This window comes from Emiliania huxleyi (genome assembly GCF_000372725.1).
Source record: "Emiliania huxleyi CCMP1516 chromosome Unknown EMIHUscaffold_12, whole genome shotgun sequence".
NCBI classification, from domain to species: Eukaryota; Haptophyta; order Isochrysidales; family Noelaerhabdaceae; genus Emiliania; species Emiliania huxleyi.
Window position 1 is genome coordinate 959626 of NW_005201392.1, and position 21629 is coordinate 981254.

Below are 21629 nucleotides of genomic sequence, written 5' to 3' on the forward strand. Positions count from 1 at the left end.
GAGGCATGCTCCTTCGAGAGGCGATGCGCTCCATGTTTAGCAAGGCGGGCATCGGCGCGATGGTGCGCGATTTCCTCTTGCTTGAGGCTCACAGCAGGAGCCGGTGCCGAACCGGAGCCACCCCGCCCTGACACTCTGACGATCGAGACCAAACGCCACCGGCACCCTAGGGTCATCAACGTGTGCACCAACGCGAGCTCGCCGCGGGTCGAGATGTCGGACACGCTCGCGTCGGCCCTAGCCGAGGCGCTTGAGAGCTCTAGGGCCGCTGCCATTCGACCTGCCTGACCGCCTCCTTGCGCTCGCAGGCGGCTAGCCTGAAGCCTTCGCAGCTGCGGCCGCCGCCCCTCGCCGAGCTCGAGCGGGGCTTGCGACATCACACCAGCAGGCCTTCCAGGCCTGTTGCAAGCAGGCGGGAGCTGGACGGGGACCTGAATCTGCCGACGACGGAAGAGATGGCCTCCCTGGCGCAGGAGGTGCTTTCCGCACACTTTCTGCCTGAGACGCTGCTCGCCCGATTCCCGTGTAAGAGCCAATACCTTAGCTGAACCTAGGCTGCTTTCGTGCCCCCGGAGGGGAAGTTTTGTGACGAGCGATATATCTCGTAGAACATTGGATTGGAAACGACGCACCTGGGACCTTGCTCACCTGCCGACTTACGCGAGTAGCTCTTAGGGTGTCGAAATTTCCTCGTGGGACGTGAGAGGTGCGCACCACTGTGCGCGCCGCGAGGATGAGAGGAGCCTGAGCCAGGGGAGGATTGGGAAGGGGGGGGAGGCTGCCGGAGGAGTTTGTCGGCCTCTTCGACGGCCCTCGAGCGACGGCCCATAAGGGGCCGTCGGCGTCGCCTGAGACTGTGCCATTTGTCGATTTGTGAGCACTTGGAGCACTTGGAGTGCAGTTGGTAGCCTCACATCCAGGGCCGGGGAGCTAAGAAGCGCACCCAGCGGGCCAGATGCTCGGAGACGGGTTGCGGGCTAGAGAGCCTGGAGGTTAGGTAAAGAAAGAAAGAAAGAAAACAGACAACCCAAGGGAGGGATGGGAGAACGTGGAGAACGTGGAGGTTAGGTAGGAGGTGAAGTGCGCGTCGAATTCTTTATCTCCGCAAGGACTGAGTCGCTGTAGAGTGCTTTGGTGCGGGGTGACTCGTTGTTGCATGCCGGCCCAGTGGCTTTTGCTGGCGGCCCAGTCGCTTTTGCTGCTTCTCGGATGCTTGTCGGTCGACGCTCACTCGTTCAAGACTTGCACGAAAGCTGATCACGTGCGTGTACCGCTCGCGCGGAACAGACGTAGCTTCCGCCAGGTCGCATTGATCTACCGCAATCGATAGGTGCACGCTTCGCACCTGATCCTGGTGCCGGACGAGCCGGTGCCCGGGAAGGATGTCCACGTCAATGTATCGGTCAAGCCCGACCTGGTCGTCACGGGCGGCACGGTCGGAATCCAGGCCTCTCTCTTTGGCGTCGCCGTGCCTGGCGGCGGCAAGGACTACACCATCTGCCACGTCACCAAGTGTCCGGTCACCGCCGGCAAGAACGCGACCGTCACCCTCAGTTACCCACGTACGTGCGCCGGCTGCGCGCCGCTCCTCGCCGCCCTCCCTTGAATCTCTCCCCGCCCTGCCGCGCCGCCGCAGTCTCAAAGCTCATCCCTTCTGGCATCCGGCCGACGCTTCGTGTCGACGTCAAGGACGGGAGCGGCAAGGAGATCGGCTGCCTGGAGGTAGCCCCCCCCCCTCCCCCCCCCCCCCTCCCCCCGTGCCGCCCCTTCCCCCGACCCGACACCGTTGCTCCTCAGTTCGACGTCACCATCGGCAGCCGTGGCGCGAGTCTCAGCGACCACTCCAAGCGCCGCCTCGAGTTCGAGCGCGCTGTGGTGGAGGAGCCCGAGTGGCGTCCCGTCTACGAGGCGTGGAGACGGGAGGCCGCTTAATAGGGCGCCGCCGGCTCGAGCGAACGCCGGCCACATCGCACCTGTGGCGTGTGGGTGGCGCGCGCGTCGCGTGCGCCGCGCACGCCGCTCGCCGGCGCATGCGCCATGCCCCGCCACGGGGCGGCCCGGGGCGGTTGGTCGGGACCCGGCTCCCGTCGCTATGATGTTTACTAGCTAGCTCTAGGTTTCGAACGACGGCTGTGTTGAGACACTCGTCTTCACAAGAGTCTTCTCTCTGTGACTTCTCTCGCTTGAAAAAACTGTTTTCAAGTCTTCAAGGCAAAACACAATGCTCTGCGGTTGGTGCACCCCTCACACTGACACATTCCCCTCATCCCCTACCCTTGGCTGAGCACATCTACCTGCGAGCTAGCATCTCCGCATTTTCTCTTCCAGTCATCCGCCCGCGCCGCGCGCCATCTCGTCTGGGCGTCTATAGTGTGCAGCAGCCACTGACAGAGAGCTATTCCGAAGGAGTGGTCGACGCCTCGCCTTTCTCTCTCTGTGGTATATGCTATGGGTCGTATGTGTCGACTGTCGTCGTAGTTACCAGTTTACGTTGGGCATTTCGACACAAGATCTCAAGATGGCGCTTCAACACATTTTAGAGGAGGTGAAGCCTGCCGCGCCGCACGCCCGCAGCCCCCGCAGCGTGCACAAGCTCCCCAGAATACCATGCGCGCCGGCGCCTCAACAGGCCCCCAAACACCACAGGGCTAGTTCTCCTAGGATGTGCGATGCGTCGCTCTAGTCCTTGACGACGGTGCTCTTGGCGGAGACGTAGATGCCGTCGAGGAACTTGCGGATGTCTTTGTTCTTGACAGCGCAAATGTTCTGGATCAGCGCGCTGCGAGGAGGGGTGGCGCGAGGAGGTGAGCGGTGGGCGTCGGCAGCGTGCGTGGCGTTGAGGTCTGCGCGCGCGAGGCGTCGGCAGCAGCCGGAAGCGGGGAGGGTGGCAGGGTGGGGGCAGAACGGGGTGGAGAGAGGGGGGGGGGGGGGGCTCTTGTGGCTAGGGAGCATGTAGCAAGTGCCCTCTGCTGCTGGGGGGTGGGGGTGGGGGTAGAGCGCGGTGGCAGAAGGGGAGGAGGCGGGCCCACAGGAATGATCCAGAGGGGGGTGGGGGGGGTCGCACCACGTGCGCGAGACGGCGTCGATGTCGTTGCCCGAGAGGACAATCTCGTCCTTGACGTCTTCGCTCCTCTTGACGGTGGTGTCTGAGGTGGAGGGGGGGGAGGGGGTGTTGCAGCGGCGTGGGACGGGGCGGGAAGGCGCCGGGACGCGGCCGCAGCCGACGACACCGGCCAGGGGAACCCAGGCCGGGGGAAACCACGCCAGTGGCAGCGGCAGCGGTGGCGGCGCGGGCGGCGGAGCGAGAGTGACGGCGGCGATCGGAGCGGCGGCGCGGCGGCGAAGGTTGGCGGCGGCGACGGTTTTGCGGCCCTCCTTGACGGCGGAGCAGCGCTTGTTCTACCTTTGGGGCGGCGGCGGCGTGCACCTTTGAGGGCGTCGACCACGCGGATGACCTTCTCGCCAAGGAAGTTGCGGATCTCGACGCGCTTGGCGCCGTTGGTGATGGAGACGTTGATGGGGAAGTGGGAGTACACGAAGCGCATCTTGTACTCGAAGCCCTTGGTCACGCCCGTCATCGCATTCTCCATGTGGCTCACGCACGTGCGGATCGACGCCGTCGCCTTGCCGCCAGTGAACCACTTCTCGACAACCACCTTGCGCTCGTCCGAGCCCTCCTCGAAGAAGATGTCGATCGGCATGTGCTTGAAGCTGAGCTCGAGGGAGCCGCGCGGCCCCGTCACCTTGACGGCACGCGACTTGATCGCAAACGTCACCCCGTCGAAGATATCGAACGTTTGTCTCTTCTGGGTGAATTTCTACGGGCGGGGCGGGGGCGCGCGTCTCAGGGCGGGGCGGGCCGTCACGGGGGCGAGGCGCGCGGAGGGCGCCGCTCGATGCGGCGGAGGGCCGCACCATGGCTGCTGCGCGGAGAACTGCTGCGCCTCGAGAGCCACGAGTCGCGACGGAATTCTTTTTCTCCGAGACTCGTTTTTTTGTTAGGCCGGAAAGTGTTTCAAAAAGAAAAATGGGGCCCACTCCTCCCAAACCCTGTCAGCAGAGTCCTCCTACGGGAATGTACGTAAGAGCCTGCCATGGATGTTAGTCATCACACGCATGCCCCTCCGTTGGGATTGAATGAATGATTTAACAAGCTGCCGAGCCCAAATCACACAGTGAGAGTCGTGATTTCTTGTTGGTTAATAAAAATCTCTCTCTCTCTCTCTGGAATTGCGAGAGAGAGAGATTGCCCTCAGTCAATACATGTAATTTTTACTTCTGTCATGGAACTCATGAGCGCATTGCATCAAGGAGAGAGAGATTTTTGTTTGTTGTTGTTTGCATCAATGTTTTGCCACGCGGTCGATCCGGATCCATCCCCAGCGATCCCCCAGGTCCCCACCCATCCCCACCCATCTCCCCACCCATCCCCACCCATCCCCACCCATCCCCACCCTCCACCCATCCCCAGCTCGCTCGATCACACACCCCAAGAGCCCTTGGGGAAATCCGTTCGCCAATCGCCATACGCTCCGAGCGGCATGCGTGTGATGACGAACATCCCATACACCAACAAAAACCTCCACCACACCGCCGCCGTCGCCGCTCACGCCGCCGCCGCCCTCCAGCTCGCCCACGCCGCCGCCACCCTCCACCTCCACCACACCGCCGCCGCCGCCGCTCTCACGCCGCCGCCGCCCTCCACCTCGCCCACGGCCACGCCTCCGCCGCCCTCCACCTCTCCACCACCCCGCCGGCACTGCCGCCCACACCTCCGCCGCCCTCCCGCTCCCCCTTGCCTCCGCCACCCTCCACGCTGCCTCCCCCGCCGCCACCCTCTCCTTCGCTTCCCCTCTCCACCACCGCCCCCCTACTCCACCCTTCGCCCTCCCCCGCCCGCCCTCCCCCCCGGCCTACCGAACCACCCACCGCCCGCCCATGTCGATTTCCGCCCCCCGTTCCCGCCCCTCCGCCTTCGCCATCCCCCATCTGTGCGTTCCACTCCGCCCGCTCCCTCCCGCTTGGCGCCCATCCCGCCCTCCGCCCTCGCCCTCCGCCCCTGCCCTGGCTGGCCTGGGTGGCATCTCCTCATCAGTCATCATTCACGCGCCAAGTGGGAGGGAAGTGTGGACGGGGCCCTGAGCCGACCTAGCCGCCAAACGGAATGGGGCGCCCAAGCAACACGTACCGGATTACTGTGCCTTCCACAGCCTTTCGGCTCGTGATACGTGAAGGGTCGGTGCGTGTCGTGGGACCTCCTGGAATCTTCCTGGAACACCCGTTACCCCCGCACCAAGCACCATCTCCGTCGCTTGGTTCTATAACCTTGCCACCACCGGGAGCGGCCAGGCAGGACTCATAAGACTCGGTCGAGAGACCCCAGATTGGCACTCATGCCTCTCTGGACAGGGTGGTGTGAGTGAGATTTGTTTGTCAGGGTGGTGGCCCGCCACAAGGACCCCAGGAATTGCGACTCGCCGCTTTCCTCCCGCTGTGATTTTGTGTGAGCTCTGTGTCAATAGACCTACAACAAAAAAGAATTCTTAAAAACAAGCCCTCGTAGACGACAAAAAAAAGAATCGCAGAACGTCGAAGTGTCGGCGTCGGCCCGCCGACCGAGAGTGGGTTGTTTGCATGCTCGACCAAAACATCCCCGGGCTCGACTTGCCGAGGACGCCCGTGCCGCCTCGATATCGGACGATATCGGCTGAGGAGGCCACGCAGACGCCACCTCAGCCCTCGATCGCCGCGACGCAGACGCTTCCGCTGGTCGTGGAGAGCGCGATGGCCGCGCGGGCGCGGGCCGACGCGGGAGAGCGCGCTAGGGAGCAGGCGATCAGCGAGTGGGACCAGCGCGCCGCCGAGGCACGCGAGCACGAGCTCAGCTTGCGCGAGCGGGCCCTCGCCGAGCGAGTCCTCGCGCGGGAGGAGTCGCTGCTGCGGCGGGCAGAGCAGGCAGAGTTGGAGCTGAAGGCCGAGCGGGAGAGGGCCGCCCGGCGGGAGGCGGAGCTCGAGGCGGCGCTGCACAGCCCGGAGACCGCCGCCGCAGAGCAGCGCCGCAAGGAGGAGGACGCGCTGCGAGAGTGGAACCGGCGGGCGGCGCGCTGCAACCCTCACTTTCCCTTCTCGCCCGGCTTGGCCGGCAAGGTGGGAGCGGTGCACTGGCCAGCGCGGCCGGAGCTGCGGAAGAGGTACGCGCCGATGGCCCGCCTCGACACACCACCCTGGCAGCCCGCCAGCCGCGTCTGGCAGCACTAGGCTCTGGCCAGGGAGGGGCCGGTGCCGGCGAGGGCAGCCTTGCAGCCTGCGCATGAGGCCGCTGCTGCAGCCGGCCAGTGATCGGGACTGGGTGCTCCGGTCTGATGCGAGGTTGCCTCTGCCTAAGCTGGAGCTTGCGTGAGAAAAGGGTCTCACTGGGGCGGCGGAGGGCAGGGTCTCGGCCCCCGCGGTGCGCGGGGACACACCTGACCTTTGAAACGATTGTGGGATTGTCGATTCGATTTGACGATTTTAGAGCGCGTGTGACTATTTCTACCTTGTATGTGCGAGCTACATGAACATGACGAGCGGAGAGGCTTTCTCCTAGGGTTTCTCAACCGATGTCCGATCAGTCACATCTCACTACTCACAACACACACAAGTCACATCTCCGCCCCGGACAAACGACACATACATCTCACATGCCGCTTATACTGCCGGGCATGTCACATGCCTCCCCGTCCAGCGGTACGAGCGTCCCGTCGTGCGTGCCGCTCGTCGCCCAAAACTCGGGGACCGGAGACGCGTCGGTGTACCAGATCGTGAGCGCAAACCGCTGCGTGGCTGGGCGGAGGATCGGCAGCACCTCGTGAGGACAGCGCTGGTCCGCCAGAAACAGCACCAACCGGTCCGCGACCGGCGCAATGTCCGCCTGCGCGTCGGCACACCGCCTCCGCCCCACCCCGACCGCCTCCTCCTCCTCGTCTTCTTCGGAGGAGTCGGCGGTGGCGCACTGCGGCCCGTACAGCCGCAAGCAGCCGCCGTCCGCGCTGGCGTCCCACGCGCCGGCCTGCTGCAGATAGTAGACCGCCGTGAGCACCCTCGGGCTGCAGCGCGGGCCTGTTCACACCGGCGATTGTGAAGAGGCGCCGGACACAGCCTCCCACTGCTGCCGCGCGCGCCTCTGCCGCCCGGCACGGGCGCGCAGTCATTGTCGACGTGCCTCCGAAAGAAGTCCCCGGCGGCGTATCGCGAAAGCATGGGCTTTTGCCTGCCGACGACGGCGGCTAGGGCCGGGCAGTCTGCGGCGCGCAGCAGCCTCACGATTGCGTCTGTGCGCGCGCTCAGCTCCCCGAAGCCATCCGGATCCCAGCAGACCTGATCCGATCGCGCGTCGGTCCGCGAGCGGTCCGCGGCCGGCCGAAGATGGAGCGACGCTGCCTTGCACGCGCCGCGCAGGCGCACCGCGGCGCTGGCTCCCGCGAAGCCGTCCACAACGGCAAAGTGCCGCCTGCGCAGCGACGTGGCGACCGCGGCGACCGCATCTGGCGACCGCCACCACTCCCTCGTAGCGAGGGTCGGGCATGCGCCGCGCAGCGCCGCGAGCTGTGGGTGGAGCGCTCGCACGTCGTCTCCGACGAGCATCGGCGCGGCCGTTTCGACCGGATCGCCCGACAATAGCAGCGCATGCAGCTCGCGAGCCCAAGCGGGCCACACCTCACCGTCGAGCTCCCACGCCAGGCTGCTCGCCGCCTTGAACGAGGCGATGCCCTGCGCCACTTTCCCGGCGTCACAGAGCACCTCGCCAGTGATGTAGGCACGGACGGCCTGCTCGCGCAGCGACGGTGGCGTGGGAGGTCGCCACATACGCGTCGCTCACCGCCGGGGCGGGCGCCTGGCGGCGCCGCTGGTTCGCTCGCTACGCGTCGCTCACCGCCGGGGCGGGCGCCTGGCGGCGCCGCTGGTTCGCTCGCTACGCGTCGCTCACCGCCGGGGCGGGCGCGTGGCGGCGCCGCTGCGCAAAAAATCAGCAAACGACAGCACTCCAAGTGTCTATCTGAACCATGAAGTTACTTCAGGAAGTAAGTATTCACAGCTGTATAGCACGGGATCGCACCCCCCAACCGCTTACTAGGAACCCCTCGCCTTATTGTTTGGCCCCCTCAGGCCACACACAGTTACTTCATAGTTACTTCTGCGGCATTCTCGCGTACATGTCGGCCGAGCGCGCGCCCCCTGCCTGCCGGCAAACGGTCTCCTGAGAGCCCTCCTACACCCTTGCCACCCCCCCAGCCCAAGCCACCATCAGATGCTCCGCCTGGCCCCGCGCCCGCGGCCCCCGGTGGCGCCGCCGCCGGAGGCGCGGCGTCGCGGCGAGCTTCGGAGGGCCTTCTTCTGGATGCCGAGGCGGAGGCCGTGCACTCGGGTAGTGCCTGCGCAGTGCATGGCATAGCAGCGGCGGCCGGTGCTGGGGTTGCAGAACGCGTGGTCGGCATTGCCGTTCGGGCAGCAGGTCACGCAGTACCAGCCCGCCATGATGCCCTTTTGGCACCAGCTGCACTGGTGGTGCTCGTTGGTGTAGTTGTCGAACTTTGCCATCTCATGCATCTCTGGGGCAGCTCTCGGGTCGGCCCCGCCGGCTGCACTCGAGGCGGCACCGTACTCAGCCTTGCCGAGCGTGAGGAGGGTAAACGCCAGCCGCTTGCGGAACTCGGGGTGGCCCAGCGTCCGCTCCCCCGCCACCTTCTTGTACGTCGGGTGCCAGTTGAGAAGCGCCTTGTACACGTTGACCTCCCAGAAGCCCAGCCCCTCGGCAAAGTGGCGGTGCACCCAGTTGTTGGTGGCCCAATGCGTCGGCCATCGAGACAAGCCCCTGCCGAAGGTGGTTGTGGACGTCGACGACCGAGTAGAACTTGTGGTACATGGCGTGCACGCAGGTCGTCGCAATGCTGAGGGTGTACTTGATGCGCCGGCCAATGGCGTCGGTGATGGTCCACGACTTTTGGTAGTCGTCTGCAGGCTTCATGGTCGAGGCGGTGCTCACCACCAGCACGGGCTTCTTGGAGTTGTGCCCCGCGGCCAGCACCTCGACCGTGCCGCTGGGCCTCTCAAACTTTTGGGTGTACGCGTACGACTGGCCGCGCGTCTGCTTCGGGCACAGCTTCGACTTCTTGTCGTAGCCAAGCTTGTCGAGGAGCAGGTCCTTGGGGTAGTGCTTGTGCGCCGTCTTGACGTTCATGACGGCAAAGAGGCCGATGTCGTACAGCGCGAGGATGCACGGGACGGAGCCGAACCAGCTGTCCGCAATCACCACTCGCCCTCGAGACGCGCACTTTTCCACCAGCCGCAGGGTGAGCGCGACGCTCCTCCACGGTCCGTCTGCACCGAGCTTCCTCTTCTGCTCGGCGCACTTTTCCTTTGTCGCCATCGCCTTCTTCCCCTCCCACACCTCGAACCAGATGAGGATGCCGCACATCGCGCAGCAAAGGGTGTGGAGCTCGAGTCCTTTGGGCGTCGGCTTGCGCTGAACCACCATGAAGCCGGGCATGCCGCGTCCTAGCCACTTGACCATGCTCTCATCCAAGCACATGACCCAGCCGCACGTCACTGCCGCGAAAAAGGCGTTGCGCAGGGCATCCCAAAACTTGCGGGTCGCATTGAAAGGGTCCTGCGGGTCCTCGTAGGTTGGCAGCTCGAAGCACGCTTGCATCTGCTTGAACCACCTGATTCCTCGCTGCGCGCCGGGGTGACCAATCTGAAGCCACGTCTTCAAGTCGTAGGTCGGGCCGAAGCCGTCGCTTGGCTCGTCAGCAAAGAACTGCTCGCGCCCCCCCACCGTGAAGAAGGCGAGCATGTACATCCAGCATCCGATCCACTGGAGCACGTCATTGGTGGTAACGAACCAGTTCTTGTAGTGGACGTCGTTGCCCTCGCTCCACCGCGCCCGGCCGTTCGCCTGCATCTTCTCGGCGAGCTCGCTAATGTACGCCATCGGGAGGAAGTGCTTGGCGTACTCGAGGAGCGACGACGCGGGGTTGAGCTGTTCCAGCTTCGGGCCAAAGTTGTCTCCACCCTCCCTGTCGCGCGCGCAGAACTGGCGGTGGTCGTTCTCCTTCCAGGCAGCGCTGTCGCCAGTCTCCTCGCCGTCGTCGTGCTCCTCGGCGAGCTCGCAGTCGCTGTCGTCGCTCTCCTCGAGGTCTGGAATGCGCGCGCCGTCAGGCTGCTCGTCGTCGTCGGGCTCAACCGCAGCAGCAGGTGCAGCCGCCGCAGGAGCCGCCGCAGGCGAAGGCGCAGCGGCTGAGGCGGCTCTGCCGCCGCGCCGATCCGGCGGGAGGAGCTCGACACCGAGCTGGGGGCCGACCCGGTCGGTGTCGTCGTCGGCGGTTCCAAGCTCCGCTTGCACGACCGGCAGCGGCAACGTGCTTGGGCCAGCTGCACCTGGGGCCGGCGCCCGCTGGAACCTTCCGGTAGATGCTGCCGCGAGTAGTATCGCCGCCGGGCTCGGCGCCGCCGCGGCGGCAGCGGGCTGCTTTCCCTTTGCACGCTTTGGGGGCATCTGACGCTCGACCCGACCCGGTCACGGTCGCAGTCAAAGCTGTCACGGGTCAGCGAGTCAACGACATGGTGACGACACGATCGAAGGCGAAGCATGAAGCCCCGCAAGGCGCTGCCGCGCCTCAAGGCGCGCCTCTGCCGCACGCGCTCACATCATGCACCGCGCGCCGCCGAGCGGGACGTGCCGTCCGTTTCAGTCCATCGCCCGGGCATCGCGCCCGCCGACAACAGTTGAGCATGATCTCCGCCATTGCTCCGTTTCTTTTTTCACGCCTTCACGCGCGCGCAGGCGCCCCCGACTGTACTGAGCGCACCCCCCACCGTCCCCTGCCAGGCCCAAGCACGCCGCAGGCTCCGGTGAGGCCGCCTGGGGAGCGCAGGAGGTCTCCCCGCCTCCGCGACCAAGTGCACGATACGCCAGGCGTACACAAGTCCAAGAACAAGCCCCGGCCGCCGCGGTGGAGCTCCTACACCGACTCCGACGGTGACCACCACCCCTCCCCGGTCTTTTAGGGAGCGGGTCCGCTCCAGTCCAGGTCTGCCCTGTGTCTAGGGAGCTGTGGGCGGGGGCTAGGGGCCATTGCGGGCGCGGGGCGGGGATAGTTACTTCTCAGAGTAAGTAGTTACTTCAGGAAGTAACTGGTTCAGATAGACACAAGTGCTCAAACGGATTAACGAGAGACTACGAAAAGAGATACGAGGAGGCAGACTCCCCAGGGTGGGCGACGGCTAGCGCATCACACCCTCCTCTCCTTAAAATCCCTGTGTGGTGGCGGCGTGCCGTTCTCCCATCCCTCCCTTGGGTTGTGTGTTTTCTTTCTTTCTTTCTCAAACGGATTAAGAGGAAGTGTTAGGGAGGGCGACGGCTAGCGCATCACACCCCTCTCCTTAAAATCCCTGTGTGGTGGCGGCGTGCCGTCCTCCCATCCCTCCCTTGCGTTGTCTCTTTCTTTCTTTCTTTTTAAAATGAACTCGGGGGGCACGGGACGCGGCACAAACGGGGCACTTTCTTTCTTTCGTAAGGGGAAGGGGATAAATAAATAAATAGAGCAGTCATCTCCAGGGGAAGGGGACACCCCTCGAGCCTCCTTGGTCCCTTTTCTTATTTAGCTCACACCATGCCGATGACACAGAGGACAACAACAGGATATACTAGCGGTCCATCGCCGCAACCCATCCCCGTCTCCGGCAGCGCCGCCTGCGCCCGCGCCGGCCTGCTCTGGGACGGCGCGCCACCGCTCGTCGTCCAGCATGTGCCACCACCGCCGATCCGAGTTGCCGTCGTACTCGACCTCGTGCACGATCCGTCCGTCCCCGTCCTCCTCCCGCGCCATGACGGTCGCAGGGTACCACCGCTCGCTGTCGCAGAATATCTCGAGGCGCGATCCGGTGGACAGGACAGTGTGGCCGTCGAGCGCCGCCCTGGCATCCTCGCGCTGTCGCTTCCGCCGCTTCGCCTTCGTCTCCTTGCTGCGCAGCAGGGTGTAGTTCGGGCCCACCTCCGCCACGCTGTCCAGCACGTGGACGGCGCTCGCCATCTCGACCACGTCGTCCTCCGGCGGAAGCTCCGCGTCGCCCGCGGCCGCTTCCCGAGCGCGCTCGTCGCGCATCCGCTCGTGGTGGGCCTGCCGACGCGCCACGCCGGCGCCCGTGTGCCTCGCCGCCGCGTCCGGCGACGGCATCAGTGCTGTCCGCCCGAGCGTGACTCGCCACTCCACGACCTCCACGACCTCCACGACCGCCGAAAAGCACGACCGCCGAAAAGTTCGCCCACTCGCTCTGCCCCAAACCTAAATCGTCTCTCTTTGTACATACATATTATATATCCACAACCATGCGCATAAATAAATAACGCACGGGCTCTCAGCGGAGCTGGGAATAGGACCGCCGCAAGCGGCGTGGCGTGGAGCGGTTGAGCATCCCTCCGGGGGCCCCCTCTGCGCCGGGGAGGCGATGTTGGAGGCTAGGACGCAAGCGTCATCGCCCTTTTCCAAACTCGGGGCCCACTCCGCTACGCTCCGACCCGAATTTGGAGGGCCTAAAAGTTTAAGGTGTTGCTGCGCAAAAGGGGTCGGACACAGGGCGCAGCTCATGCCAAGAGCTAGAAGGGGAGCTAGAGAGAACGACTACCCTGTCCCGTTATTGCGTACACCAACACCACAAAAGCTCTCTCTCTCCTGTCGTCAGCCTGTCCTCACTCAGGGGGGTCACAACTACCGAGTCCCTCGACTAGCTGCCACGTTGCCGACCGAGAGCGGATCTCCTCCTGCTCCGCAAGGAGGGTGGCCAAGGCTAAAGTCTTGCCGGAGCCGCCGGGCGCGTTGACGACTTGGAGAAGGTCCCCTTATGTACTTGTACATGTAGAGATGCTCGAGGGGGTGCTTTGTGGGGCGGTGCGCAGCCAGGTCCTCGGTTGAAGCATTCGTCGGAGGCTGCGGCACGACGGGAGGGTCGCGATAGCAGTCCTCGGGCGAGCCGACGCGCATGTCCAACCAGCGCTGGGACTCGTTGTGACGGCAGACGCCGGCTGCCTCTCCAACCGCTTCTGCAGCGTCCTTCTTTGCCCGGTGCATGGGCTCGATCCGATTCCGCAGCGTGTCGTCCCCAGCGGCGGTGCTGCGCGGGAGGCGGCCGCGGGCACGCTGGGCTCGATCAGCGGCTTTCCCTCAGTTGCTCCGAAAGCACGGACTTGGCGGACGTTCTTGGTTCAATTTTACGGATGTCTTGGCACCAGCTTAAGGCTTGCACGGCAGAGATCACGCAGTTTGCGCACGGTATTCAATTCGGATTTTGCTATTTGCTCGTGTGGGGGTATATTATTTGTCAATGGTACCGCGTCTGCGACGCGGGGGCGCCTTGCGGGCAGAGCCCTACCTTAGCCACCCTTCATATCTTGCGCGCGGTCATAAACTAGCCGCACAAAGAATAAATCCCCAAAATAATAAATAAAACGCGGACACACCAAACAAGGGGTGGGAGAAGGACATCCAATGCGCAACCAGAGCGCGATGTGCACGGTGGATTTCTTTATCGGAGTTAGCGCGTGAGTCCGACAAATACGAATCTCGAATGTGATATGTGTGTGCACCGTCACGCGCCGCGAGGCCGCGCGACGCCGGATGTGGAGATCAGTGGACAGTGTGGTTTGAGATTGACACCGGAAGGACACAGGAGAGAGTACACAGCTCGCAGAAGAGGGGACCATCAACCACCACCTGCCCACACCGCCCCTCGCGCGGGGACCCTCACGGCTCACAGCTCACCTGCCCACACCGTCCCGACCCCGGCCGCGTGCATAAAGGGTGTGTTGACCGTGGCATCACACGCCCTCAGCCTCGGGTCCACCGCGAGTCGGCACGGTCAGCCGTTCAGCGACGCTGCCCTCGCCCGCCGCGACCGCGTCCGGTTTGCCGCCTTTGCGCGCCCGCGTCCCCGAGTCCAGTTGGCTGCTCGACGCACTGACCACAGCGCAGCCTGAGTGATGCTGGCGCTCGGCGTGGCCCCAAACGAGGAGGTGGCGAGATGTGCCATTGCGCGGGCCCAGGAGTGCGTGCGGCTGCGGTTGCCTCGGCCCGAGAGCCGGCGAGGCTCGACGCCATGGCTGAACTCAGTGGGCGAGAGCGCCACCTCGGCCAGCCGCCTCCGCAGCTCCGTTGGCCCTCCCGACCGCCAGCGGAAGACATGCAGCGCGCCGCCGCCACCACTGTCGAGCGTGTAGATGCGCTCCGCGTCCGCCGCCAACGCAGTCAGCGCTACGGGCGAGTCGCCTCCCGGCGGCGTCACCGCCTGGTAGGCTCTCTTGCCGTCCTCTGAGAGGACCCGCAGCCCCGTCGCCTCCATCACGACGAGGACGGCGCGACCTGCGCACAGCAGCAGAGACGTGTGACCGGGAGGGTTCGCCACGCCGACGGCTGGGGAAAGGCTGGGTGGCGACGCCTCCCGACGGCTTGAGCACCATCACCCCGCGTGGAGAGTTGAGACCGTGGCTGTCGATCCGGTCAAACAGCACCGGCCGCTCCCGCTTGGAGCGCAGCGCAAAGACCCAGACGCAAGCGGCGACCGGATCCGCGGCGTAGAGCTTGCCGCCATGCGCGGCGAGGCCGTGGGGGTTAAAATCCTGCAGGCAGGCGGGGAGGGTGTGAGATTGCAGGCAGGGGAGAGAGATGCGAAGCAGGGTCTCATAGTGGGGGCGCGGGCCTTGCCCTCGACTGACGCCGCGTTTAGGACGCTCTCGGTGCGCAACGTGTGCTGCTGCAGGATGCGGATTGCGTGCGATGTCGGATCCGACACAAAGACGCGCTGCGCGGCGACGCACATCCCGTGCGGGTCGCGCAGCTTTGGCGCAGTCGAGTAGCGCATGTGTCCTCCCCCCGGGAGAGCGAGCTGCTGCACGCGGTTGGTGCCTGCACATCACCGCGCAGAGCAATGTCGGCCGCGGCGTAAAAGAGAGGCGTCGGCAAAGGGCAAGCCCCCTCCACATTGTGGGCATGGGGAAAAGGCTCTCGCGGCTATTTCAAGCGCACCGCGTTCGCCAACGAGCAGCGAGTGGGAGACGGGCACGTTGTTGACGCGGAGGTCCTTGTGCATAATCACGGCGAGGTGCGCGGGGCGATTGAGCTGGCCCGGTGCGCTGCCCGGCGTGCCCATCCGCCGAATCACCCTCCCATCCGCCGACGCGACCACGAGCGAGCCGCGTGCTGTGTCAGAGAGGAGCAGCTCTCCGGTCGGAAGCAGGAGGACTGAGGCGGCTGAGGCGAGCGTGTCGGCGGGCAGCTCGACAGGCCGCTCGTACTCAATGACCACCGGGGCTCGCGCAGCCGCCGCGGCGAGCAGGAGCGCTAGGCAGCCCGCCATGGCGCGGCGCGGGGCCCCCATACTTGGATGTTTGGCCCGCCCCGGGTGGTTGGAAGTCTGCGGGTTCGGGCTCCGTGTGGATGGGAAGCTTAGCCTTGCTGAGATGACTGGAACGGCAACTAGCGATCCAGCTATTCTTTTCTTTGTATTGCCCGCCTCGACGCCAGCGCTGCCGCCGGGCGACGCCGCGCCGCCGCCGGACGACGGATAAGGATCCTCTGTGCCATCTGAGGCCGCCGCGAATGCGCCGCACCTATACCTACTGTACCTATTCCCACGCAGCGGAGAGATCAAGCCCTCTACCTATGTGGGAGCTCCAAGCGCAGAGCCCCTATCCGGCGGGGAGGCGGGGAGCCCGAGAACCCTGGCTCTGACGCGCAATCCAAGCTGCAGAAACGAGCTTTCAGTGCCTACAAGTGTAGGCACTGGATTATCGTGCGCGCGGAGCGCGCTGGTGCTACCCGGACACACGCGCGGAGCGCGCTAGCTGGACACACGCGCGGAGCGCGCTAGCTAGACACACGCGCGGAGCGCGCTGGCTAGATACCGCGCGGAGCGCGCTGGCACCTATGTGCGCGGAGCGCACCGCGGTACCGGTAGAGTCTAGACACATGAAGACAGTCTGTTGCAGTCAGCTGTGGCCACGCTTCTTCGAAGCTGGCCTGACGTCGTAGCACGCGTCTGGCAGACGCTGTGGTCTCTGCCTTCTTCCGCGTCATGACCACACCCCGCTGCAGCGAAGCTCCAATGCCGCCCCTCTGTGCATGTGACCTGAGCTGTCGTTGTGGTGAAAGCGGTCTTCCCAGTTGAGCCCGCCCCAGTTCTCGAGCGCACGGTTGATGAAGGGCACGGCGACGGCCGCATGTAGCGCCCCCAGAGACACGCGCGGAGCGCGCCGCTGCACAGGCGCGGAGCGCCGCCACTTGAGATTGGGCCTGTGGGTGGGCCGAGTGGTTCCTAGCGTGTGAGTCAACTCTTAATAGAAATCGCACCAGCCCTCCTCAACCCTCTAAATTTTCTTCGGGGCGCGCTCCGCGCGCGGCGCTCCGCGCCTGACTCCTTGAGCAGCGTAGGCGCTGGCTCGCACATGTTCTGCAGCTTGGCGCGCAATCGGCCGTGTCCGACACGGCGATACGAGTACACTGTACACATGGAACATCGCGGAACATGAGAAGGGGGGGGGGAGGGTCGTGTAAAACCTCCCTCAGAACAGTCCAAGTCCCGTGCCCAGTGCTGTGCGAGGGAGCCCGTAAAAATCCTTTATTGGTGTACCCGCTGTGTGTCAGCGCCAGTGCGCGCCAGTCCCGCGCCTAGTGTTGTGAGAGGGAGTGCACCTGGGCCACACTTCACAGAAGGTGCTCACCTCAACACCTTGGGTGCAGTCCCTCTGACCCTACCCCCGGTGCCGGTGTGGGCGCTGGCCGGCACACTTAGGTAGAGATACAGTAAGGTACAGACATGGGCCACTTACCTAAGGTGGAGGTATAGGACACCGCGCGCTACCTCGGTAAAGGTACGGGTGAGGTATGTGGGCGCCTCGCCGGACACACGCTCGCCCCCTCCCGACGGCCCCGCCCGACACGCTACTTAGCAGCATATATGGCGTGTTCTGGAGAACGTTGGAGCAGCGACATGTCGACGTCACTGAGCGGGTCGGCGGAGGGTGGGTCGACGGCCCGTGGCCGAGCCCGAGGATGGCGCAGCCGAAGCGGCAGCGTCGGAGGCTCGGAGCTCGATGGGTCCGGCGAGGTGGAGGACGGTGCAGCCGAGGGGGCGGAGACGTTGCCGTACTTCACCGTGAACTCGACGGCCGTGCCCGGGTACGACGCGTTCTGCTCCGCGCCGGTGAGCTGCGGGAAGTGCTTGGGCCTGCTTGCCCGGGAGCTTGACGGCTAGCTTGACGGCCCTCGAGACTGTCAGCGGGCCCGGGTACTGCTTGATCACGTCCATGCCCATGGTCTGGAGCGTCGTGTTCTGCGTGGAGGTGGGCTTCTTGGGCGCCATGAGAGCTGTGTGTTGCGTTTCGCGCGACGGGCGGTGCACACCTTATTCGCGCGCACCGCTGGTGTGAATGTCTCGAGAGTACCCCAGGTACCGGTGTGGACATGTGGAGGGTACCTCGGTATAAGGTGCGCTAAGGTATAGCACTCACACACACACCTAGGTAGAGGGTGTGGGCGCTGCGCGCCTACCTCTGTGTCGGTACAAGGTGTACACCTGCACCTTCTGAAGCGTGGCACCTGGGAGTTGGTGCACTTGGAGAGACAACGGGGCTGCCGACACAGCCTGAGCGAACTCGTCACACCCGATTGGCGAGGGCGTCGGCAGGTTGGGTGGTACTGGGTGGCGAGGGGTGGGCGGCGACGGCGAGGGATGGCGGCGGCGAGGGCGGCGGCGGCGAGGTTGGCGGCGGGCTGGGTGGTGGTAACAGGAGGAAGAGTGCGGCGGGGGCGAACGGTGGCAGGGCGAGGGTGACGGTAGGTGTGGAGCTGTGGACACAAGGGAGTAGGCGGCGACGACATGCAGCGCATCAGTGGATCACCACACGAGGAAGTGGAGAGTCGGGCGCGGGCGGGCGAGCTAGCGGTGAGGCGGGGGGAGGGTGACATGGCGAGGGCGGTGGCGGGTGGATCACGAGGAAGTAGACATTCGGGCGGCGGGAGGCGAGGGCGATGGTTGTTGCCTTGAAGAATTGGCAAACACTGACAAACCAAAACTCGGGCCCAGGACTCGGGCCCACAGACATCTCGCACACCCGCCGCGTGCGCCCCACCTCGCGGACGGGCGCAGCCACGCAGAGAGAGAGCGAGGAGGGGAGGGACGAGGGACAGGCAGAGAGTCAGTGGGACCGTCCCGTCCGTATCCAAGTGATCTGTGATCTGTAAGGGTCCGCCCGCAGGCGCATTTTGTATACCGAGACGGTGCCCGGTGCCGAGCGCAGGCAGAGCCCACAGGTCGGACCTTAAGACAGCGTTGTAAATCCCTGGGCGAGGGTGGTGGAGAGGGCGGTCTGTCGGCGCGCTAAACCGTAACCCACCGAGGCGAGGCCGGATCCACGCGCTGTCGGACCGCCCCGTTGGAGGTAGACCGCTCGTCTAGCCAATCAGCCTTAAGCGAGCGGCCTGGCCGTTGGAATGGACTAAGACCAGTCCCCGTCGGGAGAGATCGTCTGGCGGAGGTGATCCTCAAGAGGTGATCTACCGTCACCTCGCCGGCGTGCCCGGCGAGTTCGGCTTAGATCTCCCCTCCCGCGCCAGACAGTCCCTGTGGTGGTCACGCGGCCTCTGGCTGGAACGCAACTACCGGCGGGACCGCGGTAGGACCGCCACAGGGACTGTCTGGCGCCCCCGCCAACTACCGCGGTCCCGCCGAAGAGGGAGGAGTCGCCGAAGGACGGGTAGTCGTCGGTCATGCGGGGGGAGGAGGAGTCGGCGAGCAGCAGGGAGGAGAAATGCCTGAGAGGGTGGGGAGGGAGGCGTGAGGCGCGAGGTGAGGGGCGTGGGGGCGCGGGGCGCGGGTCGTGGGTGCGCGGGTGGGAGGCGAGGCGTGAGGCGCAGGGCAGGGGCAAGGTGTTTTGTGTGTGTGTGTGTGTGGGGGGGGGGGGTTGTGCGAGGGCTGGGCGGGGCAGGGCAGGGCGGCGGCGAGCGGCGAGCGGCGTCGGCGAGATCGGCGACGAAGAGAGGCGGTGGTGACGTACACGGCGGCAGTGTTTACGGCAGCAGCGCCGGTGGCGGCCCCGCGCAGCGGCGGCGGCGCCCTGAGTGAGGCAGACTGCCATGTACAGCCTGCTGGGAACGCTCCCGACGAGCGGCGCGCCATGCGGGCCCGCCGCGGGCGACGCGGGCGGCGAGCCGACACGCGTGTCGCAGGCGTAGACAGCACTGGCGAAGCGAGGCGGCCGGCGCCGGCCCCGGAGGCGGCTGCAGTAAGAGCAGCGAGGCAGAAGTCACTGTCCAAGGCGTACTGAGCAGGCTGCCATCGAGCAGCGCGCCATGCGGGCCTGCCGCCGGCGACGAGATTGGAGAGCCGACAGGCATCGAAGAGGTAAGTACTGAGGAGGGCCATCGCGCCCGAGGCGGTCCGCGCCGGCCCTGCAGGCCGTCTCAGAGAGCCTGGCGAGGCTGTACAGAATGCCGAGAGCATACTGAGCAGGCTGCCGTCGAGCGACGAGCCATGCTGGCTCGTCGCAGGCGATGAGGTCGAGGAGCCGATCGGAGCGTCGCAGAGGCTGCCGACCACTGCCGTTCGCCCTCGGGCCCAGGGGTGGAAGGCAAGCTTCCTGGCGTTTCTGGCGAGCGTCCAGACGTCGCAGAGCATCCGGCAGGCGCGCAGCGACCCAAATCTTTGCTCACCGCACGGCCGTGCGAGCCGTCGGTCGGTGGTGATGGTCGGCGTCGGCGCGCGCCGACCAACGCGGCTGCGGTGGGCGTCATGACTCATGTGGCGGGCGACGGACTAGACATTGTGCGAATTTTCTTCGGTTTCCCATCATTCCAAGTAAGCAAGCACCTATACCTCGCTCGCTCGCTCGTACACACACACACACACACACACACACACACACACACACACACACACACACAACACACAACACATGGTTTGCATGCATGGTGCGAGAACGCAGAGAGGGAGAAACGAAAGCAGACCGACCCCCAAGCAGGAGCGCTCTGGTGCTGGGCGGGTCGGGACCCCCCGCCCCCCCCTCAGGCCCCAGCAGCGCAGCTGGAGCGCGCTCTGTCTGTTGGGGGGTGCTGGCGTCTGTACCACGGGCGGACAGCTGTAACCTCCGCATGCATTCACCGGCGGGCCCTCCTCGTACTGCCAGCCGGGCGGTGCGGGGCATGCCAGCCTCTCTTTTACGCCTCCCTCTCGTGCCTCGCGGCGCCTCTGCTTCAAGGAAGGAACGAACGAAGTGATACGGTTACGGACGGCTTCATTCATTTCGCAGAGAGTGCACATCTTTCTCTCGGGGGCATGCTGGACTCTGGCCCCGGATGCCACCTCGTCCTCGAGGATGCCACGCGACGGAGGGAAGTTGAACAAGAAGAGTAGCTCCCACCTGACTAGTGGTGCTCTCGAGGCCTAGCTATAGGCCCTAGCAGATCCGGAGAGGTGTGAAGCCCCGCCCGCCCCGGCCGGAGAGGGGGTGGAGGAGAGAGGGGGGGGGGGAGGGGGGCAGCCAGTTCGACGCCTCGATCGACCCCGGGGAGACGACAGGACACTGCGCTCAGCACGGCTTCGAGAGCATCGATCGAAGCTTGCTATACGCGAGGGGTTGCGTTTCTTTTTTGCCTCTCGTGGAGCGAGGCCCTGCTGCAGAGCGATGTTCAGCAGCGCTGCGCAGAGCCGCCCCCCCTGCGCTCCCTGCCTCACCTCCCACCTGACTCGGATCGTAGGGGCCGCGTCATCCGCGGGCAGCGCAAGGGCGCTGGCTCCATCTTCACCTCGCACACCAAGCACCGCAAGGGGCCCGCCTCTCTGCGCGCGATCGACTATGCGGAGCGGCACGGCTACATTCGTGGCGTGATTCGCGACATCATCCACGATCCGGGCCGCGGCGCGCCCATCGCCAAGGTCGAGTTCAAGAACCAGTACAAGTTCAAGACCATGAAGGAGCAGTGGACCGCGACGGAGGGGATGTACACTGGCCAGTTTGTGTACTGCGGCAAGCGGGCGCAGCTGGTGCCAGGCAACGTGCTGCCGCTGTCGTCGATGCCGCCGGGTACGGTGATCAACAACGTGGAGAAGCAGGCGGGCGACAAGGGCAAGTTCGCGAAGACGTCCGGCGGCTTTGCGCAGATTATCCAGCACATTGAGGGCGCGGGAAAGACGCGGGTGCGGCTGCCGTCGGGGCAGAAGAAAACCATCTCATCGGCGTCGCGCGCGTCGATCGGCATTGTGGCCGGCGGCGGCCGCATCGACAAGCCCCTGCTCAAGGCCGGCCGCGCCTTCCACAAGTACCGCGTCAAGCGCAACTCGTGGCCAAAGGTGCGCGGCGTCGCGATGAACCCGGTGGAGCACCCGCACGGTGGCGGTAACCACCAGCACATCGGCCACCCGTCGACGGTCAAGCGCGACTCGGTACCCGGCCAGAAGGTCGGCCTCATCGCCGCGCGCCGCACGGGCCAGATCCGCGGCCGCAAGGAGATCAACGACAAGTAGATTGCGCGGCCGGTGCAGCTGCGGCGGCTGCGCGCGCGCGCGGCCCGACACGCGCGCCTGAGCTCGCAGCTCGTCTGGCC

The 21629-nt window shown here is 65.4% G+C and overlaps 6 protein-coding genes across 6 annotated transcripts; 2 read left to right on the plus strand and 4 right to left on the minus strand.

Moving 5' to 3' along the window:
• Positions 1 to 1133: 1133 nt before the first annotated feature.
• EMIHUDRAFT_351730 (hypothetical protein) lies at positions 1134 to 3943 on the minus strand. Its single transcript, XM_005790549.1, has 6 exons — positions 3916 to 3943; positions 3428 to 3818; positions 3065 to 3146; positions 2407 to 2779; positions 1798 to 2167; positions 1134 to 1722 (listed from the first exon to the last, which is right to left on the minus strand). The coding sequence occupies exons 1-4, from the start codon at positions 3916 to 3918 to the stop codon at positions 2680 to 2682; spliced, it is 576 nt and encodes a 191-aa protein (XP_005790606.1). The 5' UTR covers positions 3919 to 3943; the 3' UTR covers positions 1134 to 1722; positions 1798 to 2167; positions 2407 to 2679.
• A 1667-nt stretch (positions 3944 to 5610) lies between these two features.
• On the plus strand, positions 5611 to 6562 carry EMIHUDRAFT_433624 (hypothetical protein). Its single transcript, XM_005790550.1, has one exon. It carries the CDS (start codon positions 5635 to 5637, stop codon positions 6256 to 6258), a length of 624 nt encoding a protein of 207 aa, XP_005790607.1. The 5' UTR covers positions 5611 to 5634; the 3' UTR covers positions 6259 to 6562.
• A 114-nt stretch (positions 6563 to 6676) lies between these two features.
• Positions 6677 to 7845, minus strand: EMIHUDRAFT_200695 (hypothetical protein; the record flags this gene model as incomplete). The annotated part of the gene is made up of 2 exons (XM_005790551.1): positions 6677 to 7048; positions 7177 to 7845. 2 exons carry the CDS (start codon positions 7843 to 7845, stop codon positions 6677 to 6679), a joined length of 1041 nt encoding a protein of 346 aa, XP_005790608.1.
• A 322-nt stretch (positions 7846 to 8167) lies between these two features.
• On the minus strand, positions 8168 to 10629 carry EMIHUDRAFT_200696 (hypothetical protein; the record flags this gene model as incomplete). Its single annotated transcript, XM_005790552.1, has 4 exons — positions 8168 to 8218; positions 8401 to 8787; positions 8873 to 10416; positions 10560 to 10629. 4 exons carry the CDS (start codon positions 10627 to 10629, stop codon positions 8168 to 8170), a joined length of 2052 nt encoding a protein of 683 aa, XP_005790609.1.
• An 865-nt stretch (positions 10630 to 11494) lies between these two features.
• Positions 11495 to 12215, minus strand: EMIHUDRAFT_200697 (hypothetical protein; the record flags this gene model as incomplete). The annotated part of the gene is made up of 2 exons (XM_005790553.1): positions 11495 to 11504; positions 11707 to 12215. The coding sequence occupies 2 exons, from the start codon at positions 12213 to 12215 to the stop codon at positions 11495 to 11497; spliced, it is 519 nt and encodes a 172-aa protein (XP_005790610.1).
• An 8186-nt stretch (positions 12216 to 20401) lies between these two features.
• On the plus strand, positions 20402 to 21549 carry EMIHUDRAFT_200700 (hypothetical protein; the record flags this gene model as incomplete). Its single annotated transcript, XM_005790554.1, has 2 exons — positions 20402 to 20421; positions 20784 to 21549. 2 exons carry the CDS (start codon positions 20402 to 20404, stop codon positions 21547 to 21549), a joined length of 786 nt encoding a protein of 261 aa, XP_005790611.1.
• Positions 21550 to 21629: the final 80 nt, after the last annotated feature.

Bases quoted from the DNA above. Each gene is read 5' to 3' on its own strand.
- EMIHUDRAFT_351730 (XM_005790549.1), bottom strand. The intron at 3,147-3,427 runs GTGCACGCCGCC...CCTCCACCTCAG, and splicing joins CGTGGTCGACGCCCTCAAAG to ACACCACCGTCAAGAGGAGC. The intron at 2,780-3,064 runs GTGCGACCCCCC...CCCTCCTCGCAG, and splicing joins GACGCCGTCTCGCGCACGTG to CGCGCTGATCCAGAACATTT.
- EMIHUDRAFT_433624 (XM_005790550.1), top strand. From the start codon at position 5,635: ATGCTCGACCAAAACATCCCCGGGCTCGACTTGCCGAGGACGCCCGTG.